At 33.9% G+C, this 23,171-nt stretch overlaps 1 protein-coding gene and 1 long non-coding RNA gene across 6 annotated transcripts in view; both read left to right on the top strand.

Annotated features, from left to right (window-relative positions):
* Positions 1 to 9,574, top strand: part of LOC135841768 (uncharacterized) — a 52,495-nt gene extending 42,921 nt beyond the window's left edge. For 2 of the 3 annotated variants that reach the window (XM_065358935.1, XM_065358934.1), the window contains exons 8-9: positions 8,981 to 9,172; positions 9,313 to 9,574. In XM_065358935.1, coding sequence (XP_065215007.1) covers positions 8,981 to 9,172; positions 9,313 to 9,426 — 306 coding nt within the window. In that variant the 3' untranslated portion in view covers positions 9,427 to 9,574. Of the gene's footprint in view, positions 1 to 8,980; positions 9,173 to 9,256 lie in introns of all 3 variants that reach the window. The other variant, XM_065358936.1, reaches the window with a different exon arrangement.
* Positions 9,575 to 11,942: 2,368 nt separating this feature from the next.
* On the top strand, positions 11,943 to 22,194 carry LOC135840458 (uncharacterized). Of its 3 annotated transcripts, none has more exons than XR_010557744.1 (5): positions 11,943 to 12,102; positions 12,207 to 12,395; positions 12,490 to 12,545; positions 20,100 to 21,399; positions 21,813 to 22,194. It is a non-coding gene; the product is annotated as an uncharacterized LOC135840458 (long non-coding RNA). The 3 variants fall into 3 exon arrangements; XR_010557745.1 differs by having other exon boundaries at positions 11,977 to 12,133; positions 12,207 to 12,399; XR_010557743.1 differs by having other exon boundaries at positions 12,035 to 12,133.
* The last annotated feature ends 977 nt before the right edge of the window (positions 22,195 to 23,171 follow it).

Here is a 23,171-nt window from a genome sequence, read left to right as displayed (position 1 = left end):
ACATTTACCTCCGTAATTTACCAGACATTACCTCAAAATTTACCAATTTACCAAAATTTACCAATTTACCAAAATTTACCAAAATTTACGGAACTACTGGAATTTGTACGGATATACGCTTGACACACGAACATATATATCCTGACTACGCGTACTAAACTTTAACTGACTTTAAACTTCAAATAAAAACTCAAACATGACAAACAAATAAATAGAAATTTATTTATAAGCTGCGGTTGTTGACCTAGGGTACAACGAACCATATACGTAAATAGAAACAAGCTTTAAAAGCTTAGACAACTTGATAGTTTAAAGGTTACATTCGTAATAACGCGTCGAACTTATGTACATAACGATTATACTTTGAAAAAACTCGAAAAAACAATAGCCATATATTTCCCATAACGTTTTGGGCTCCTGGCGCATTAACCATGTATTTCTTATATAACCGATCGACGAAATAAATAAAAACAAAAATTTAGATTTATAGTCTGTTCACCAAAAGAAGGGACCGAGTCTAAACAGAAAGTTCTGTATTTTCAGCCAAATATTCGCGTTGCAATTTTTAATGAAAACTGAGGGTACGCTTACTTTAAAGTACAAACAGTGGCGCCCAGAGGTTGCAAAAGTGCTATTGCAGAAATTTCATGAGGGCCCCAAAATTTTTTTCAGGAGGGCCTCCATTTTTTCAAAAAAAGCCTAATGATTGCCATGGGTATACTTAATTGTGCAATTTTTTTATGGGAAATTTGGATGAGTTGTATCTTGTCTAAAACTATCCCCTAAATGCAAATTTCTCAATTTCCATTCTTTTTTAGAGCCCTGTATTGATTTGGTTATATTTATTAAATTTTTGAAGTTGAATTTCCATTCTTGAAAATTTTTGAAAAGTTGTGTATGTAGGTACATAGCAGAACTTGAATTTGCGAGAGCAAAATGATGAGAAAATTGATTATTCAGAAAGTAAAATAACTGATGCAAAAAGTTGATTTTTGTAGCTTCAACATTTAAAAATTTCAACAATAGTTTTCAGGAAATTACAATATGTTCAAAAATAGAAATAAGTAAAGGCCCGAGCGAAGCGAGGGCAAAAGCTTTCGAAAATTGATAATTTTTAAAGTAAAACAACATCATTTTCGACGTGAGAAGTTAGGTTTTATACCCCCAACTTTTGTCGGGAGAAAAGAACAGGAAAATGTTGATTCGAAACGTGAATACCTAACATCATTCTTGAATATTCTTGATAATGCAAAAAAACTGGTTTTCATGACTTAGGCATTTTTAGTTTTCAGGAAATTATAATATTCTTAAAAATATGAATAAGACTCGAGCGAGGTGAGGACAAAAGCTATCGAAAATTCACAATTTTTTTTTCTGAGGACATAATTTTTACATGTTTATAAAGAATAAATTTTTAATTTTCGGCGAAAAATAGGACATTTTTTGACATTTTATCGAAATTTGGGACTTTCTGGAAGTTCTGATTGAAATACATTAGATTTTTTTTTGGAAAATTCCAAGTAAAACAACATTACTTTTGATGTGAGAAGTGAATATTTTCTTCTCTCAAACTTTGGTCAAAGAAAGGGAAAAAACGATCTGGCCCGAGTGAAGCGAGGCAAATGCCTTCGAAAATTAATAATTCAGGAAGTAAAAACCTATGGTTTTTGGTAATTCTTAGAACATCTGTGTTTCGAGATGAGGGTATAGGACAAGTCATGCTATTTGGGAGGGTGAGGGTGCATCGTTCTTTTGCCAACATAAAATTGTAATTTTGACGCAATATTCAAAATTTTAAAGTGCTGAGCACTGTGATATCAAACATTTTTGAAATGAAAAATTTGCATATGCTTTGAGTATTATGAGTATTTCTGGAATTTTTCCGTTTAATTTTCATAGGTATTCCTTAGGGTGTCCCAAGAAAAACAAAAGTTGAAATTCGGAAACGCATACCCTCTAAATTTTTTCGTTTTACCCCCAAAAGAATTTTAAGCCTTTTCCCAACCTGATCGGAGCACGTTAACCCATGCCGCAACGGCCTTGAAGTCACGTCATGAGTCACGTATTTTTAAGATTTTTTAAATTCGTTCAATTTTTGATTTAGGTGAAAAATGTATAGAACCTTTCTTGTTGGGCATTATAAGATGTACAACAAAGGTTATATAGGTACATTTCCCCCCAAAATTGAAAATTAAAGGCGCTAAATGACTTTGAAATCTTGCAAAAATCATGCATTTTTATGATTTTTTTTAGAGCGCTCCAACTCACTCAATTTTTGATTTAGCCGAAAAATGTATAGGACCTTCTTGTTGGGCGTTGAAAGATCTACAAGAAAGGTCATATACATTTCCCCCCCAAAATCGAAAATTAAAAGCCCAAAATCACTTTGAAATATTTGGAATATTGCAAAATCTTATAAATTTTTAAAGTATTAATTTAAATAATTGAAATGTAAAAATTACCTGTTTTGCTTCAAGATCCTGAAAAGAGTATAAAAATATTAATAAGTGAACCTCGAACAATACCTACCTAATACGAAAATTTTGATTTTCCTTTTTAATGTTTCCTTGTTGAGAGGGCGCGATGTTCTTTCGCACATTCTAACAAGTATTGTTCGTTGTTGGTAATTTTCCTGTGAAAATCAGACATCAATTTCACTGCAAAAGATGGACGAATATTTTTTTAGAATGCCCTTGTTCAATGAAGGAAACCAATCAGTCCTATATTTCCGCCAAAAACTTTGTGCATCATCTTCTAGCTGTAAATAATGTTGCAGAACGCGCAGTGAAATTACCTTATGTCTGATTTTCACAGAAAAATTACCAAAGTTGAAGAACAAAAACAATACTTGTTACAGGTGTGAATGAACATTGCACCCTCTTTGAAAACACTACGCAACAGTAAATTTGTGTTTTTGTTGAAAATTGGCTTAATCGATAGTTTACAACCCTAAAACAAAAATCGCAGTCTGGTTTTTCAATTTGTCTTGCTTTTGTGGTCATGAGAGGGGGGTAAAGTTGCAAAAATGTCCATATTTTTGCCCTACTTCAAGAATTCAAGCGACATCCGTATGGTTTTGCAACAAAAGCAAGGTCATTTTCAGATTCTATGCAAAGTTTTTAAAGTATAAACTAAGTAATTTCTCCGATTTAAAAAAAGTTCCAAAATTGTTCCCGGGGCGGGTGTTACTGCACTGCAGCTTATTTTTTCCCCACATTTACATAAAATATACTAGACATTAACAAGAATTGTCTGTATGTGTGTGAAACTTTGAAAATCAAAAATTAGGGAGATAAGTTCTCATAAAAAAGTTCATAGAATCCGAAAATGACCTTGTTTAATTTGCAAAACAATATATGGATGTCGCTTTAAAATTTTGAAATAAGACAAAATCGGACATTTTTGCAAATTTGGCGATCTATCCTGACCACAAAAACAGCTCACATTGAAAACCCCAACTCTGTTTTTTCTTTCCAGTGTCTAAGCTGTCAATTACGTCCATTTTCAACCCAAACACAAACGAATGTTCCAAATAGTTGCCCAGTGAAAGGCACCATCAAGAACATTTTCATCTTAGGTGTATTGTTCGAGGTTCACTTATTAATATTTTTATACTCTTTTCAGGATCTTGAAGCAAAACAGGTAATTTTTACATTTCAATTATTTAAATTAATACTTTAAAAATTTATAAGATTTTGCAATATTCCAAATATTTCAAAGTGATTTTGGGCTTTTAATTTTCGATTTTGGGGGGAAATGTATATGACCTTTCTTGTAGATCTTTCAACGCCCAACAAGAAGATCCTATACATTTTTCGGCTAAATCAAAAATTGAGTGAGTTGGAGCGCTCTAAAAAAATCATAAAAATGCATGATTTTTGCAAGATTTCAAAGTCATTTAGCGCCTTTAATTTTCAATTTTGGGGGGAAATGTACCTATATGACCTTTGTTGTACATCTTTTAATGCCCAACAAGAAAGGTTCTATACATTTTTCACCTAAATCGAAAATTGAGCGAATTTAAAAAATCTTAAAAATACGTGACTCATGACGTGACTTCAAGGCCGTTGCGGCATGGGTTAACGTGCTCCGATCAGGTTGGGAAAAGGCTTAAAATTCTTTTGGGGGTAAAACGAAAAAATTTAGAGGGTATGCGTTTCCGAATTTCAACTTTTGTTTTTCTTGGGACACCCTAGATTCCTACTATTATTGAAAGCAGTATCATAAATGACCCATTTTGGAACGTTTGTGATTTGAAAAGTAAAACATCATCAATTTTAATAAAAAAATTCGGTTTTTCTGATTTCAACATTTTTCAAATTCATTCATATAGGTTTCTTGAAATTGTAATTTTGCAGAAAAGAACTAAATTCGCCCGAGCGAAGCGAGGGCAAATGCTTTGGAGAATTTGTAGTTCAAAAAGTAGAACAACATCAATTTTGATGCAAGCATTCAGTTTTTTTGATCTCTTCTTTTTCTAAATTTTATCAATGATTTCTTGAAATTTTAAACGTAAAATGGAGAATCAAATTGACCCGAGTGAAACGATGGCAAAAGCTTTTCAAAATTTTATACTTTCAAGAAGCAAAACAGCAGTATAATTTTGAAGTGAAAAGTCAGTTTTTCCATTACTGGAATTTTTGAAAGTTTGAACAAAAATACATTCCGCAAGCACAATAATGAACAATTTCAAAAATAGAAAAAACAAATGAGCCCGAGCAAAGCGAGGGCAAAAGCTTTTGAAAAAAATTAGAATTTTGAGGATAGATTGCCTGGTGATTTATGTCGGTAAATCAACGATTTTGCCGGCAAATTCCAAATTTCCACAGATTATCAAAAGTGGTCAATTTTAAATTTTCAAAAAATCACAAAATCAGTATCAAACGCGTTACCGACGATATGCCTGCTTGGTTCACAAAAATTTACAGAGAAATCGGAAAAATTAGGGCCTGAAGGATCCATTTTTCTAATCTTGATTTACTATGTATTAAAAATTCATAGCTCAAAAGGGGGCCTCTTTTCACTAGAGGGCGCATTATCCACCCAGAGAACTTATTTATTTTGGGGCTCACTTGAGCATATAGCATCAGCAAACTCTGTTGAACGCATAGGCAAATACTCAACGAATAAAATATGTAGGTGTGTAGATGTACATATGAATAGTGTTGTAGTGTTGTATTAATTATGATACTCTACGACACTCATTGTGTTGTGGTTATTTCTTTTTTTTTTGCTCTAAATAGATTTTTTGTCTACCAAACTTTAACTTGAGGGGCCTCAAATTCTACTGGGGGCCCCAACATTGCAAGGGCCCCTATTGCGGCCGCAACAGCGCAATACCTACGTGGGCGCCACTGAGTACAAAACACATTATCATGCTACATAAATCGAAAAAGTATGTAGAATGAAGTACAAATTCTGATCTGGAATGAAATGAAATATTGAATAGAGGTATTTAGTTGAAATTAAATAGGAAAATTAACGTGGAAATGAAATTCAGTATTGAAAATTTGAATACTCTCTTGCTGTTTATTCTAAGCGTACCTCGAATTCTCAATGATGGCCTCAACCGCAGCGCAAATATTTGGCCGCAAACAGAAACTTTTTTGTTCAGCTCGGTCCCTTCTTTCGGTGAACAGACTATAGAATCTAAATAACACGTAGAGAAAAGTTACGCGTAGCGTTATACTGCAATTTTGCCAACAAAATTTACCAATTTACCAAAATTTACCAATTTACCAAGAATAACCCCAGCAATTAACAACATTTACCTCAGTAATTTACCAGACTACCAGACATTACCCATTAATTTACCAATTTTCCAATTTTCCAAAAATTACCCCAGCAATTTACCAACAATTACCTCAATAATTTACCAGACATTACCCCACTAATTTACCAATTTTTTACTACCCCAGTAATTTACTTCCAAAGGTTGACACAAATTCAACAAAATAAATTACCCCACTAATTTACAATACCAAAAATTACCACACCAATTTACTAAAATTTACCAATTAACCAAAAATTACCCCAGTAAGTAATTTAACAAAAATGACCTCAGTAATTTACCAAAATTTTCAACCAACTTTATTGAAAAACTGAAAATTACCCCAGCAATTTATGAAAATTTACCAATTGGAATACCAATTTACCAAAAATCACGCCATTAATTTACCAAAACAAATAAAATTACCCAAGCAATTTACCAAAATTTTCGACCAACTTTAATTACGAGTAATTCACCGAAAATAACTAATCATTTTATTTACTAAAAATTAATATTAATTCGCCAAAAACAAAATTATCAAAAGTCACTGGCTATTTACCAAAAACTTAATGTTTTTTGTTAAAACAAAAATTACACTAGAAATTTTTGAAAAATTTTGATTTTTTGTGACAAAAAAATTTTGGAAGAATAAAATTAACAAAAAAATCGACAAAAAATTTCGCCTCTTGACTCTGCGGGATTCGAACACCCGACCTCCGGCGCACCGATCCGCAACCTACACACCCTAACCACCCCGTCTGTTTGTTGGAGGTGAGCCGTTTGCGAGATATAAGGGTTTACACAAATTTCTGCTTATCCATAACGTTGAAACACACTTAAACGTTCATATCTCGTAAACGGCTGAATCGATTTCGACCAAATTTAAAATTTCTCTAGTTCAGTATCAAAGCAATATTTTGCCATCATCAGTTTCGACTTAAAGTTCGGAGCTTTTGAGTTCAGCGTGACACAAATTTATACATAAATTGATATATACATACATACATACATCAATACATACATACATACATACATACATACATACATATATATAGGCATCGCGGTAGGCTTATGAGCCAATTTTTCAAAATTTCAAAATTTTTAAAATCATTTTCAATTTCTGTTCTAATTAACTAATCGAAATTCTAATTGCACAGTCATTGAAATATATAATTTATCTGTATCAAGAAACAGAATAAAAAATTTAAAAATTTTTTGAACTATATTGAATTTTGTGAAAATTGCTTGGTTGTCAAAAAGTCTGAACCACATCAAAATTTTTGGTATCAACAGTATTCCCATAGAGCAATAAAATGCAGAAAAATCATTAGTCAAATTTATCATCGTGCATACCCAATTTCAACAGGGCTTTGGGTATGCCGACCAGTACTTCCTATTCTATAGGCCTCATGTTAGTACTACATCTAGCGAACATCTCTGAGAAACATATGGTACGCGCAGCTAACTTTGACAAAACTAGTTTGAAACAGGTGGCTCACTTGTTATGTAACTTTAGCCTTTACGAAGTGAGCCAGGCTGGTAAACCTACTGGTTCACTTCTTATGCAAGATTAACCCATACATTGGTTCATAAGTGTGCTGTTGTGAACATATATATATAAACTTATCTCGTTTTGCGTCATACGTCTTATCGTGATCAGCACACTTCAATTCGTCAAGAAAACCCACCGCCACCCAAATCCTCAACCATCATGACAAATACAATACCTCACTTTTCCGTTTCACGGCAAAGTCGGTAAAAAACTAACGACATCATGTCGATTGGAAATTTAATTCTCTGCAACTTTGAAAACATGAAATTTTTTTTGGACTCTTCCTTTCGCCTCCACATCAACTTTAATGAAAGGTTATAACTCAAAATGTTTCCCAAACATTGAAATATTTCCTCTTCAAGATTTTATTTTTCAATGTGTTGTTATGCTAAATGAAGGTAGGATACCAATCTTTAAAATGAGGTGCTATTCATTCCTCACAATTAATTATAAGTTGATAAAAATAATGAATCAAGTTTTTTAAAAAAAGAAAATCACTCTCCTGTAAAATTTCACTTTTTTGAGATGTGACCTTACCTACTCCGGAGGTAGGTGCGAAGTGTACCTATTTTTGCGCAATTTTTTTTAAATAGGTGAACTTTTATGTCAATTGAGCAACTTTATGCAGTTATTTTTATGAAATTTTTCCAATTGTCAGTACTTCTATTTTTTAGGGTATCTCACAAAATTATTTAAAAATGAAAGAATAGGACTTTAGTACGGCTTTCAGGCTTCAGCAGGTCATTTTTGAGCACTTGAGGAATTTTTTAAAGGGGGGGGGGGTGTCGAAATTTACGTTCAAGTTCTTAGCCACATTTTTGCTAAAAATGTGAAATTCAAATTTTATTCCAATTTTTCAATTTTAACAAAAAAAAAAAACAAAACATGAAGTTATTAGAGATGAATTTTTAAAAATTAACGATCAATTTTAAAATTGATGAATGAATATTACATCATGTTTGCTTAAAATCAAATTTAAGTCGAATTCTTCAATTTCGATTATAAATATTTCAAATTACTATTAGCTTTAAAATTTTGAAATTTGAATAGTCTTTTCTTGTTGAAAAAATGAAAATGGAAAAAGAAAGGCAAATAGGATCAAGTAAAGCGAGGGCAAAAGCTCTCATTAATGTGTGATTCAAAATCTAAAAAAGTCGAAAAATGAGCCCTTTTCTACAAAGTTTGTTCAAAATTCCGTTGAAAGGGAGAAAAATTTAAAATTTGAAAAAAAGTAGGTTTTTAGTAGGACTAATGGGACGAGTAGGACCTGTTAGACACCTTGCTCAATACATGCGTATTTATCTGCTCATAAACTTTAAAATCAATTTAATTTTCAATTTCAAGTACAGTATTTTTCAATTTTCGAACAAACTTTTTCAATTTTTTATTGATTAATGATTTTTTAATCATTTTGCCAAGAAAATGGAAAAAAAGCAAAAAAAAAAACGAAAAAATAACGGAATTTTTTTCGTTTTTCGTTTCGTTAGAGCATACAGATTTTTTGTAACGTTATAATTTCGTTATGGTTTCTTTTGTAGGAAATTCCGTTTTTGTTTATCGTTTCGTTATTGTAACGGAAAAACTTCCGGTTTTTTCGTTTTTCGTTACGTTATGAATAATAACCTTATGACAACACTGGTCTACTCTTATATTTTCAGTTTCTAAATATTTACATTCCCAACACCGTTCACATTGATGATGTTACTATTTTTGAGGAGGAAACCGATGAAGAAGGAAGTTCTCTGAACAATGTACAGGCGTTTATACGATTAAATAAAACCATCCAAAATGATAGAAAGGAAGAAATCAACAAATTGAAAAATCTCGAACCAATGTGCGACGAAATCAAGGTAGGTACTGACAGTGAGTAGTGTAGACTGCTGAATTCTGTTTGACTTTATGAGTGTGTGTGTGTGTGTGTTTTTTTTTTTCAGTTATAACGTGTATGCAAAACAGAGTTATCTTCTTACCTTAAACCCATTTCTTTCAGGAAATGACTCAGTCTTTCACACCGCAGATACCTACACGGACTATTGAAGTGCCACCGAAAAAAACGCAGCTTGTGTACAAATTCTGCAATTCTAAACCACTGATTTTGGCGTGAAGGTGGAGAGCTGCAGTTGAAGTATTTTGAAAATGTAATGAATTTTTTAATGCCAATTGATTTTTAAATTGAAAAACATTGCATACCAAGGTGATTTCTCTTTTTATTAGAAAAAAAATGACGTTAAATAAACAATACATATTTGTTAGGTTGTTAGGTAATATTTTATCAATTAAGAATCATCACAATTTTACTTATTCTGAGAGGCACTCTTCTTGAATCTGATTCCACCTCCAGCGACATTCTTTTCTCGCAACATATTAATGTATCCACTCGTAGGTTCAATGCATTTTTAGGACACACTACAAAGTAATGCACCCATAATATAGATGGACAGCGTGTTTTTTCGGCTGAGCAAAACGCGCCTCCCAGGAAAGTGGTTTTTGTGAAAATTGCATGGTCAGTTCATTTGCACCTCGACCAGGTTTTAGCAAAGTTTCAAACAAGAAGCTCCATTACTTCGGCGGTAATCGAGCTTCAAAAGTGCAAAAATCACTACATAGGCGTTGTGAGGTAATTTGTTTTGCAGACGCGGAGCAGCGAAGTACGTTTTCCTTTACATCCTGTTCGTGGAGTTCTTGACGTTTCGTTTATGGGGTTACCACCAATTGCCGCCTTTGAATGCTTGATACTTTTTTTTTTTACTTGATGATATCGCGGCAATAATGCATTTCTCTACTGCACAAGTAAATGTAGAATGCACCGACGTTGCAAGTGAAATTCAAATGTTTATACATATGTACATTTCAAATTCACAGCCAAAACAAAACAATCGCACTGCAATCTGTTCCACCTGCAAAATGAAAATCGAGAAGCTCGTATTACTCATGATCATGATCTAACAGACGATCGAATGGTCTGAAATGAAGAAGTAGGTATAGCGGTCGAAAATTCAATTTTAAAGGCAAATCCATAAAATTTTGGATATGGTTTTTTATTAGGTTGCTGAAGTCGATTTTGACATTTATATTCCCCCTTAATAACCTCGAAATAAGCTCCTGAGGGAGGAGGGCCTGCAAAACATGAAATTTTGAAAAAATCAACATTGTGTCGACGCATACGGAAAGGGGACACGCGCCCAAAAACAAGTTTTTGAGAAAAACGTGTTTAAAGTTTTTGAAGTTGTTTTTGAATTTTCCCGTTGTAATTTTAGAAGTATTAGGATGGTTACCGCTGGGTATGTTTAAGACACACTCTTGGTATTCTCTTTGTGGATTTTTCGGGATTATTCAGTTGATATTATCATCGATGATGGGGGAGGGTTCTCGAGTCGCTTAGTCGATTTTAGCATTCATATTCCCCTTAACCTCGAAATGAGTCCACAAGTAAAGGAAAAGGAGGGGGGGTGCAAAAACAGAGATTTTGAAAAATTCAACATGGGTACCCAAATAGAGGTTTTTAGGGTCGATGAAGTTGATTTTAGAATTCATATTCAGTGAAAATTCACTGTTTCAAATTTAGAGAGTGGTGACATGACGATAGAGAAATCTTTACATTCAACAACTTTATCATTCCAGAATGAGAAAATTAGTACATGCTGATATTTGAAAAAAAAACATCAATTTGAGTCATCACTCACACTAGAAATCACGCGAGGATTCCCTCAAGATGAGCAGGCATGTAATGAATTTCTAAAGCTGAATGGAAATGAAACAGGGCCAAAACGTAGTAGAGGTTTTCAATTTTGAAAAATTTCATTTTGGAATTTTCGGGAATCCAATTTAAATAAAATTTGGACTTGATCGCATGCGGCAAACAATGGAAGTACTCCAATCGATACAGAAATTTATGCAACGGAAAAATAGAAATAGAAAAAATACCCCAAAATACATCACCAGCCAAAATTTCAGGCACTGAAATTCATTTTTTGAACATTTCTGATGAATTATAATTGATACATGTAAGCCTCCTCCCTCCCCTCCGTTGACCTTATCACGAGATGTTGATCCTGAGTTTGATTTGATAATTAAGTATCTACCTACGCTAATTTCGTGTGAATAATAAATACAATTTCTTATGAAAAAATCTCCTATTTTCAGAATTTTTGAAAAAGTATCGAGTTTCAAATTAGGTATTTCGACGAAAATGTTTTTTGAGCATTTTTGAAGAATTTTTGTAACTGAAATTGGGTCTATTTTTGAAAACGGATCGCGTAACTTTTCAAAAAAATATTGAAAATTTGGAAGAAAATCAAAAGATGGTGAAGGGAATGAGGTCGGTCGCCTGAAGAGTTTTTTGATTATGATTTTCCATCGAAACTAACCTTTCGCCCACCCCTGATAATTAATGTGTTGAAATATCCGGATTCAGCTCACTATACGTAGGTTTACCTCATAAAGTGATGAAATTCAACATGAGGGTTACGAGATTTTTCATTTCAAAAATTAAATTCGAATGAAAATAATGTAATCGAGTTACAAATTTTTAAGATTCTTAGTTTTAAAAATGTATTTAGGTCGATTGAAATTTTCATAAGTTGAATTTCGTAGCTTCGTGTTTAATTTAAAAATTTGGTTTAACGGCGCTGATATCAGTAGATAACGCAGAAATGAAGATAATTTGTGAAAATTGATTATGATTATGTGGTAAGTATCTTGGTATAAATTGGATGTTCTGCCAGTCATCTTTTTGATATTCGACATTTGCGCAATTTGTTGGTGATCTGTTCTCTGTTCTGTGAGTAGAAATAATACTTACCTATCTATATGTAGGTATAGTCATTCTCATTGAATTGCATTACCCATAGCTTGCTTTTTACAGTCTGTAAATTTTTGTTGCAGAATGCAGAAAAGAACTACAGCAATGGATTGAAAATGAAATTATTGTATAGACAAAAGCGAAAGGAACCTCGCAAGCAAAATCAAAGGAAATTATTTTCTGGTAATACATATAAGAAGAACTCTGGAGGCGAATGCGACTGAGCAGGCCATCTGAAACATAATTGACTGAAAAAATAAATCCAACTATAGGTAGGTAGGTCACTCTCTCAAGAATCCTCCAAACGATTTAATGAAGCATATAATTATGTAAACGATGAACTAATTGCAACTTGACTTTCCACAGAAGGATTCGCTGTTGGAGCAGTGGAAGCTTGACATACAAACTAGATTCAACTATAGGTAAGCCTAAATTAAGTTTCACAGACTTGAAGGAATTTGTGTAGAAATCTGTCCTACTTTACCAAAAAAAAAAAAATTTGGTGATGATCGATTGTATTACCATCACTTTAAAAGCGAAATACATTTTTTTTGCAATGTTCTCACCTTTTTAAAGGTTTAAAAGTGTATCTACCTGGAATCTTTGAGAAAACTGTAAAATTTTAAAAACTGTTATAAGATCATAATCAATTAATAGATTATGACCATGCAAAAGCATTTCATTAAAAAATTCGACTTACTCATGACGAATCTTATACTGGGTTTCACGTCAGGAGCTCCAACTTTTTCCCACTGATTTTCGACATCATCCTACAATTTATTTTTATCCCAAATGGCAAAGATTTTACTGAAGCAGATGAAACTAAATTAAAAGATCATGCAAAAATACATCACCAGCCAAAATTTCAGAGGCTCGAGTGTATTTTTAGATTTTCAGTGAATTTTTGAAAAATCAAAGAACGAAAATGGGGGAAACAATCAAAATTTTACTCATTAAATTTAAAAAGATGAAATTTTGCACGTGCATTATTTTCGAGCCATCAAATAAATTGAAATTGATTTCGAACCTTTTTGAGCAGTTCTGAAGCCTCGAGGTAGATTTTTGAAAGTTGAAATTTCCACACAATTTTTCCAAAAAAAATTTTTTTCTGGGTGTTTTTAATTACAAGATTATTACACCCGTAAGGGGGGGGGGGTCAGATTTGGTTGTGAGGTTGATGTTTTTTATTAGGGAGATTAATTTTTGTATTTCAGGAGGTTCATCAGGGATGATAGGTGGGTTTTCTTTTATCTGTAGAGTAAGTCTGTTTTGTTTTAGTTGGGGACAGTTGAATGAGTATGTGTTGAATGGATGAGGGTTCGTTTCTGCAAAATTGACATGGGGGTTTTGGTTCTTTTTGGTATAAGCGGTTGTGAGTAATTTTTGTGTGGCCTATTCTTAGTCTAGTAATAAGGATTTCTTCTTTTCTGTTCAGGTGGCCAAGATTTTTCCAGGGGAGGGTTGTTTTTTTATTTTGGAAGAGTTTGTTTGAAGTTTGTTATGACCAAAAGTTCTACCAGTTGGTAAATGTGTTGCGGGTGATTAGAGATTTAATATCATCAGGAGTGAGAGAGGTAAGAGGGGAGGGGGCAGCGGCTGTTTTTGCTAATCTATCAACAGTTTCGTTTCCGGTGATACCTATGTGGCTGGGTACATACATGAAGCTAATTGAGTAATCATAATTTTGGAGGTTGAAAAGGAACTTATGTATGTCTTGGACTATGGGATGGTCAGAAAAAATGTTTTGAATGGATAGCAGTGAACTTCGTGAGTCGCTTTGGATTAAGAATTTTTTAATTTCTGATTGAATGGAAATTATATCTATTAGGCAATGTCTTATGGCAGTGAGTTCAGCAGTAAAAATTGAGGCACAGTTGTGAATTTTGAAACTGAGAACTTGGTCATTAATTGAGTAAGCATAACCAGTATGAATGTTAGAAATTTTTGAATCATTTGTGAAGCATAAGTTATATTCTGTATAGTTTGATAACAGTTCTAAGTAATGAATCTTGATTAATAGTGGGAAGTGATCATGTTTTGGGTAGTTTCTTAAGTAGAATTCCATCTGTATAGGTTTGAGAGACCAAGGGGGATGAGATATTGGTTTATGAATTAGGTTTTCTAGGTTAATTTGTAGGTTGTTCATATTTTTGATAAATTCTGGTATTGGACCTGAAATACTAGTATGGAGGTGTAGTGCATCGTCTATATGCGTTGCATGAGAGTAGTAAAAGCATTGTTTTACTACTTGTAGATAACTTGTGTACCCAGATACTACATAACCCAAAGGCCAAGACAATCCGAATCGAAGCTAACCATGTACTGTAAATACTTTTGCGTATAATACAGAACACATGAAACAACTCTGGTGTTTTTGTTGGCTAAAGTCTTCCCTCTTGATGCTTGGTTGATTGCGCCTTGCTCAGAGGGTTCTAGGTAGGCAAATAGAGCTGTACCACTCAGCTAATAGGGTTCAGTACGAGTCAGTACACATTAGTACACGTCCTCATAAGGTACACCACCATTACCTACAGAGGGAATGCTGAGAGCTGTAGACATTGAGTGATTTTCGAAGAGGGTGAGATGGATTATTTGCAACAGTTGCTGAGATTGAGAATTTGTTTGTCATGAGAATTTTCCTAAAATCAAAAGGAAGCTCTGCAGCTTCACAATATAAATGCTATTAATTGGAGACAAATAGAGAGCACCTATGCAGATGCGCAAGGAGGAATTTTGAACAGTTTTCAGAATGTTAGTATTGTTAGTACATAGTTTTATTTGAGAGGTTTGTAAAGAATGGACTTCCATATTCAATTTTACTACGTATCAGAGCTTTATACAAGTGGAGTAATAGTTGGCGAAATGGGTTATACTTTGGATTTTTAACAATTTTTAGTAAATTTAGACATTTGTCAAGTTGAGCTTTTATGTTGAGAAAATGAGGAGTCCAAGTAAGTTTTTTATTAAAAAGTAAGTCAGAGGAATTTGGTAGTTGGTTTAAAAACTAAAGGATGTCCTTTGAATTCAAGGATAGGTTCTGAGTAAGTTTTATTTCTCTTAGTTATAGACACTGGACCTGCATATAAGACAACCAACCGCAGGCAGAGGGGAATGGAAACGGTAAGGAAATCTTGAGTAACGCCAATTTATCCCACTGGGTGATCTTAGCAGCGCTGTACTTCAATTTTGCAGGCAACAGGGAAGAGGGAGGGTTGTGTAGTTCGCGAGGTACTCCTGACTGCGCGCGCAGCCAGGAGTTCCTTCCGGACTACACAACCCTCCCTCTTCCCTGTTGCCTGCAAAATTGAAGTACAGCGCTGCCAAGATCACCCAGCGGGATAAATTGGCGTTACTCAGGTTTTTTTGCCAAGATGGCTGCCAGTTGGTTGTCTTATACGCAGGTCCAGTGTCTATACTCTTAGTAAATAGTATACAGTGAGTTTTAGATTCAGAAAATGTTAGTCCATTTGATTCAGCCCATTTTTCAATACAATTGAGAGTTTTTTGGATCATTTCTGAGGCTAGTTTGATGTTATTTGAGCGTATTGAAATGTTTATATCATCTGCAAAAATTCTTAAGGAAACAGGTTGGGGAATAATTCTACAGATACAATTAGGAGTAAAAATAGGATGGTGCTAAGCACAGAGCCTTGATGGACTCCATTTTCAATATCAAAAAGTTCAGAGTATGTATTTTCAATTCTGACTGTAAAGGTATAATTTGATAAAAAGTTTTGAATAAAGTAAGCTAAATGCCCTCGAATTCCCATAGAATGTATTTTTTGAAGTATTCTGATTTCCATGCTTTGTCAAAAGCTTTTTCAACATCAAAGAAGACTGAGAGTACAAATTCTTTATTTTGAAAGGCAGTATTGATTTCCTGTGCAAGACTGAAAAGATGGTCCAGAGTAGATCTTTTTTTCTGAACGCCACTTTGAAAAGAACTGAGGGAATTTGTAGAGTCGATATACCAAGTGAGACGTTTCATAACCATTTTTTCTAGAATTTTACATGGGACACAAGTTAAGGAAATAGGCCTGTAATTGGAGGAAAGGTGAGCGTTTTTCTCAGGTTTAAGTATGGGAATGATCCAATAAAGTTAGGAAGCTAAAATTTTCTTTATACCCTAATTTTGGCGTGCAAAGTCGAATGGGCGTGGTCTCAAGCAGTTCTAAAGCTTATACATATAGTCATATTTCGGAAATTTTATATTTTCAGTGGAATGTGCTACATAAACCGCTCAAATCAACTTTGGAACATATTATATATGCCCAAATTCTTGGCATACGAAGTTAACTAAAACTGACTTTAGGGCATTTGGGATCCATTTTAGAAATTTAAGTAGATACATATGTATTTGAAAAGAGACTTTGAAAGGGTATTCGCAGGTAAAATAGTTGAAATGCCCCTGTCCTCGGATTTAGGTATGAAATTTTGATGGAACATTATCGTTAGGTACCTTTGAAGAAAATTTTGGAGCTGGAAAATTTTGTCCCACCCCACCTCTAAGTGGAAAGAGCTAGTGAGATGAATGAAGCGGCGTTGAGTAGGGAAAAATAAGGGCTTTCAAAAGCGATCTTGAAAATTTCAAGCCCATGCACAGGGTGTCCACAAATTGCATAACTGGTTTGGCTAAAAAATTCAAACTGGTTTTTACTGGCGCAATGTATTCTACACACTAACCTTATGGACAATTTCAAGTGGCAGAATGCTAGCAACAGTGCTATCGCTAGCATAATGCTAGAAAAATGCTGCTAGCGTGAGTCATGCTAGCATATTTCTAGCATATGCTGGCATACAATTGGCATAATTCTAGCAGGGGGACTAGCATTATGCTAGCGTCAGTTTGCCAGCAGATATGCTAGTGCAGGTGTTCAAAATGGTGCTACTGGTGCTAGCATGATCTTGCTAGTTTTTTGCTAGCATATGCTAGAATGTGTATAATATGCATAATGCTAGAAGTGCATTAATTTCCTTATAAAAGAATAGGGTATTTTTAATTATGGTACGTTTCCCAAAAATATCCAAAGATGGGCAATTGCCCTACAATGTTAGTTTGGAACTAGCATTGCACTAGCATCTTGTGGTAGTATAAACTGAGTGATTAGTTTGCCAACTTCACTCTTCTTAATTTAAACAGGAAACTGTATTGAGCTTATATTCGACTTGACTACATACTTCATCTAAGAGAAGTTAAGTGTATCATGATAAAGAACAACGCTAGTAATTTGCTAGCATTATGCTAGCACTTGACTGCTAGCACCTGGATAACAAGTCTTTTAACAAAAATCCAGCACCATGCTAGTACTTTGACTGCTAGCTTTACCAAGGTTAGAATAGCGCTAGCAGTAGACTAGTGCAAGTTTACCTGTGATTGTATTTCTAGCATGTAACTAGCAGATTGCTAGCATGTGTTTTGCTAGTTCACTTCATGCTAGCACCATTACAGGGTGCTAGCAATGCACTAGCAATATGCTAGTAGTGACTGCTAGCTTTACTCGGTGGTTATGCTGCTAGCATGTAACCAGCAAATTGCTGGCCTGTCGTTTGCTAGTTCACCCCATGCTAGCATTATACCAGTTCTATGCTAGGATGAATTTTCCAATAAAATGTCTGCTGGCAAAGTGCTAAGTACTAACACCATTCTAAGTGGCAATCTGCTAGTTGATTCCATGCTAGCACCATGCTAGTATTCTGCTACTAATGCTAGCATTCTGCTAGTGAAATTGTTGATAAAATAATATTCTGCTAGGATTAACTAGTGAATGGCTAGTGTACTTTTTACTAGCTCATATCATGCTAGCAACATGGTAGCTTTATGCTAGGAGAAAGTGCCAGCATCGCTTGGTAATTATGATGCTAGGATGTAACTAGCATGTTGCTAGCATACATTGTGCTAGCTCATCTCAGGCTAGTATTATGGTAGAATTTTGCTAGCAGGAGCTGCTGGGATCACTCGATAATTATGGTGCTGGGTTTTAACTAGCATATCCCTTGCATGCATTTTGCTAGATAATCTCACATTAGCAATATGATAGCATCATGCTAGCAGGGACAACTGGCATTACTAGGCAAATATGAGGCAAGGGTTTGACTAGCACATTGCTGGCATACATTTTGCTAGCTCACCCCATGCTAGTGATATGATAGCATTTTCTTCGTAATTAAGGGGCAAGGGTTTAACTAGCATATTGCTAGCATGCATTGTGCTAGCTCATCTCATACTAGATATATGATAGCATTTTGCTAGCGGGAAATGCTAGCTTCATTCGGTAGTTATGTTGCTAGCATGTAGCTAGCTCATTGCTAACATACTTCTTGCTAGTTTGTAACATGCTAGTAATAAGCTGGCATTTTGCTAGCATGTTATGCTAGTTCATTTCATGCTAGCATATAACGCTAGTATCATGCTAGTTTCCTGCTACTCATGCTAGGTGGGTGCTACTAATGCTAGCATTCTGCTAGTAAAATTGTCAATAGGGAAGGTGACAAAAACGTGATATGAATTTTTGACACCGGTTCATTAATTTGAAACCAGTTAACAAAAAATACCCAAAAATTGTTAATAAGTAGGGCTAGGATTTTTAAGCGCTATCAAACACGTTTTAAGCGCTATAAAAAAGCAATAAAAATGTAAGAAAAAAGCAAAAATAAGCGCTATCAAATCCTACCATGTTACGTATCAAAATGGTTTTTTCAAACCCAGCAAGATACCTCCCTTAAATATATGTACAACTTGAACCAAAATGAACGAAAAGAAGAAAATGAAAAAAAAAAGGAAAAAACTGAAACTAAAAATTAGAAAAAAAATAAATAAAATAAAAATTTAAAAATGAAAACTGAATCAGTTATTTTTTAGTTTTTCCTCCCTTTTTTTTGAACTGATCTTTTTTCAACAATTGTTATTTTTTTTCAAAAATGTGCAAAAAGTTGATAATTTTTTGTATTTTTGGAACTAATTTCTTCAATTTTACCAATTTTTTACCAAAAAAAGGGCTAACAACGAAAAAAAGCCCCAAAAAAGCAAAATTTCCGCCTTTTTGCCCAAAATAAGCATTTTAAAGCATTTACACCCAAAAAAAGCAAAAAAAAGCACTATCAACTTTCACCATTCGCCTCAGAATGGAATGAAACGCAAGGAAAATATATTCATGCCGTATAGGGTGTTGCTACAAAAAAAAAAGCATTATCATAAAAATCCTAGCCCTATTAATAAGGAAAAAAGCTTGGAACAGAAGTTGTAGAGCGGAAAAAATTACACAATTCTGTCTAATCACTTTCTGAAACCGGTTCATTGGTTCGCATTTAGCAACAAGTTTTTGACAATCGCCTAAAAATTGGAGATAGGTGTGGAAAATTGAACTATTTTCGCTAATCAGATTTTGAAACCGGTTCATTATGGCGGCTAGCCATCAAAAGGTACCTCGTTGCAACATAATGAGTCATTTTTAAAATCCGATCAGCAAAAATGGTTCCATTTTTCACGCTCTACAACTTTTGTTTCAAGCTTTTTTCTCTATCTTCGATTTTTAGGTACTTAATTGTTAAAAACTGGTTGCTAAAATGCGAACCAATGAACCGGTTTTAAAATGTGATAATTTTTCAAGCCCTACAACTCTTATTTCAAGCTTTTTTTTCGACCTCTAATTTTAGGTAATTTTTGATAACTGGTTGCAAATTAATGAACCGGTTTTAAAAAATGCATATCACGTACTTGTTGCCTATAAATACCAGTTTGAATTTTTTTGACCAAACCGGTTTTTCAATTTGTGGACACCCGGTGCATGGGCCTGAAATTCTCAAGGTCGCTTTTGAAACCCCTTATTTTTCCCTACTCAACGCCGCGCCGCTTCATCCATCTCGCTAGCTCTTTCCAAAAAAGTCACCGAGCATTACTTTTGTGTCATACTGTATAATAGTTACCTAGGTATATGTACTTACCACACTTATCATCTTACGTGTATTATTTGTTTCAGAACATGTATCGCAGTAGCGGCTGACTCTCTGCTCTCTGGCTTGCGAAATAAACGCCCATGGTATCGTAAGAGTATATCGGATTACGAATGACCACGTCTTAGGAATTTCGATCACCAAAATCAAGGAAGCCCTGAATAAAAGAATGAAGACAGTTGCACAATGTGCAATCAATTTCCGTATCCTGTACACCGAATTGACAAGTCAAAAAAAAATTGGATTTCAGCACAACGAGTCTGGGTAGGCAATGTCACATCTATATATAAACGTCTGCTTACAATAGACATTAATGCGTTGTGGAAAATCCAAACATGCGTTTTCTGATTAAGAGCCAAATCTGACAAAACTCCAGACAATATTCTCGAAATAACTTGGTTTGATGACAATGCAGAAATTGAAAAATTAGCACGGTCGTTGTTTCCCGAATTAAAGAAGAACAATTTCCGAATGATATGAACTGAAGAAAAACTGGACTGAAGTTACATTTGAGACGCGAGTGCAGAAGTTTTGCGACGCATTTTCTGCCTATGTATAACCTTATCAGTAAATAACGAATACATTCGTGCGCCGTGAAATATTGAGGGGGTCGATTGTAACCCAGACCCAACCCATTTGAGAAAACATTTTAAGCGGTTAAAAGCTCCCGAACACCACGTAGACGATTTTTTGTTCTATTGGTCATCAGTTAAACTCATCTTATAATACTTTTGTTTCGCGTCTTTTACTTCCTGTTCGGCAAACATCTAAAGGATTAGTAAGTATCAAGAGAAAATGAAAGTTTCGTGAAGGAAAATGGCGTAATAATATCTAGAGCTCATCACACTGATTATTGCGTATACAACTGACAATAAAAAGAATAAGATCTAAATGGACATTGGTATTCCAAATGGAGACAAATGCTACGGAGCATCTGAAAAATATTCTCAGAAAAACGGAGATTTCCTTTGGACAATTTTCGCAGTTCAAAAAGATAATTTTATCGAAGAATGTGCTCGTGACATGCACAAAATAGTTGATCAGTGTATTTTATTTACCGGAGTCAATTTAAAGATATCTCTTCGTACCATTCCGTTGCGTTGATGGTTGCAACGGAACTGTACAAAGTCTAAAACAGATATGAAGAATGTTTATGTGCCCGTGGCATACACAAAACTAAATTGTCCATTCTTCAAAATTAAGATGAAATGAATAATATTCTTATTAACTTAGGATTTGATATCGAGAAGATGAGAATGAGTGTAATTGCCCTAGCACACCTACAGATTCTTCACAAAAAACTACCATTTGGAACTTATATAGAAGGTATGTAAATGATTCCTTAGTTTTTCAGAATACCTACCATCAATTCAATATTATAGACCTATCCTAAAAATAGATCTCCCGAGTAAGAAATCTATAAAGCAAAACTCACTTTTGCTACCAAAATCAATTTCGTTTCATTTTTTTTTTCATAATCCATAACCAACTCTATGATAGGTACTCATTTCTTTGTTAATGCTTAGATTCCGGGTGAAAACGATTTTTTCTTTGTACGATTTTTATACATCTGACCGCGTATAAAAAAATGAGTGTACGTATCTAAATTTTGTTTTTGCAAAACTTGCAAGAAATAAGCACCTACATATGTAGTTAACTTATCCATTGGTTTACTTGCGTAATATATTTTATTTTCAATTAAGTATAGGTTTCTTACAGTAGGTAAATTTTTGTTGCAGCAAAGCATATTAGAACAACAAAGACTGAAAGTGAAAGATTGGAAGAACAATCCAAACGAATTAATGAACCATATAAACGACGAAGTATAATTGCAAATGGACTTCCCACAGAAGAATTCGCTGTTGGAGTTGCGAAAGCTCGTAGAATCCTGTCCTATACCTAAACACTTCACGAAGAAGAAGTGGATAGATACTTCACAAATCTGAGACTCACAAAAATTAAATTCAACTATAGGTGCGGCTACACATATTAAATTGTATATACTACTTGGAAGGAATTCACGGAAAAGGTTGGCCAGTTTTAACAACAAAAAAAAAACTTTTTGGTGATGGTCGATTAGATTCTACGTCACTTGTAAACCATTAAAAAAATTAGAAAATTGTAAAAATTGTTTTTTTGTTTTTACTTTTATTTCACTATAAGAATAAAAACAAAAAAACAATTTTTGCAATTTTCTAATTTTTTTAATGGTTTAGACGTGACGTAGAATCTATGAGAAAACTGTAAAATTGTAAAACTGTAATACTGATCATAATCAATTTAATAAATATAATTATGACCAATTGTTCATGAATTGATGCGAATCTTAGGAGCTCAGACCTTTTTCCTACTGATTTTCTACATCATCCTACAATTTATTTTATCCCAAATGGCAGACATTTTTTTGACGCAGATGAAACTATACCTACTTAAATTAAAAGAGCTTGCAAAAATACATCACCAGCCAAAATGTCATAGGCTCGAGTGTATTTTTAGATTTTTGGTGAATTTTTAAAAATCAAAGAGCGAAAATGAGGGAAAAAATCAAAATTTTACCAATTAAATTTAGAAAGATGAAGTATTAGCATGCGTACTAATTTCGACCCCTCAAATCAATTATTGAAAACTCTTTCGAACTTTCTTCAGCAGTTCTGAAGCCTCGAGTAGATTTTTGAAAAATGAAATTTTCACAAAATATTATCCTATGAAGTTGTTGAGAAGCTAAAATTTTCTTCATACCTAGGTACCGTAATTTTATCATGTAAAGTCGAGTGGTGGTGATTTATAGCTAATCAGAAGCGTATAGTCATATTTTGAAAATTCCAGATTTTCAGAATGTGCCAAAAAAACTCAATTAACTTTGCGTATAAACGGGATTATAACATTATAGTGTTTGTTAGCGATTCACTTGATTATGATACTTAGGTATAGAGGTGTAAGTAGTAAGTAAGTACGTACTTTTAAAATCGGTTTCTGTCGTTTCAGAACTGAATATTTCTCCACAGATTCCCTATTGACAATTTTACTAGCATAATGCTAGCATAACTAACATAAGAGCTGTTTGGTAGCACCTGTTCAAAATGGTGCAACCAATGTTA

This window comes from Planococcus citri, chromosome 3, assembly GCF_950023065.1.
Source record: "Planococcus citri chromosome 3, ihPlaCitr1.1, whole genome shotgun sequence".
Taxonomy (NCBI): Eukaryota; Metazoa; Arthropoda; class Insecta; order Hemiptera; family Pseudococcidae; genus Planococcus; species Planococcus citri.
The sequence above is the reverse complement of the archived record's forward strand: the minus strand, read 5'-3'. Positions and strand labels throughout refer to the sequence as shown.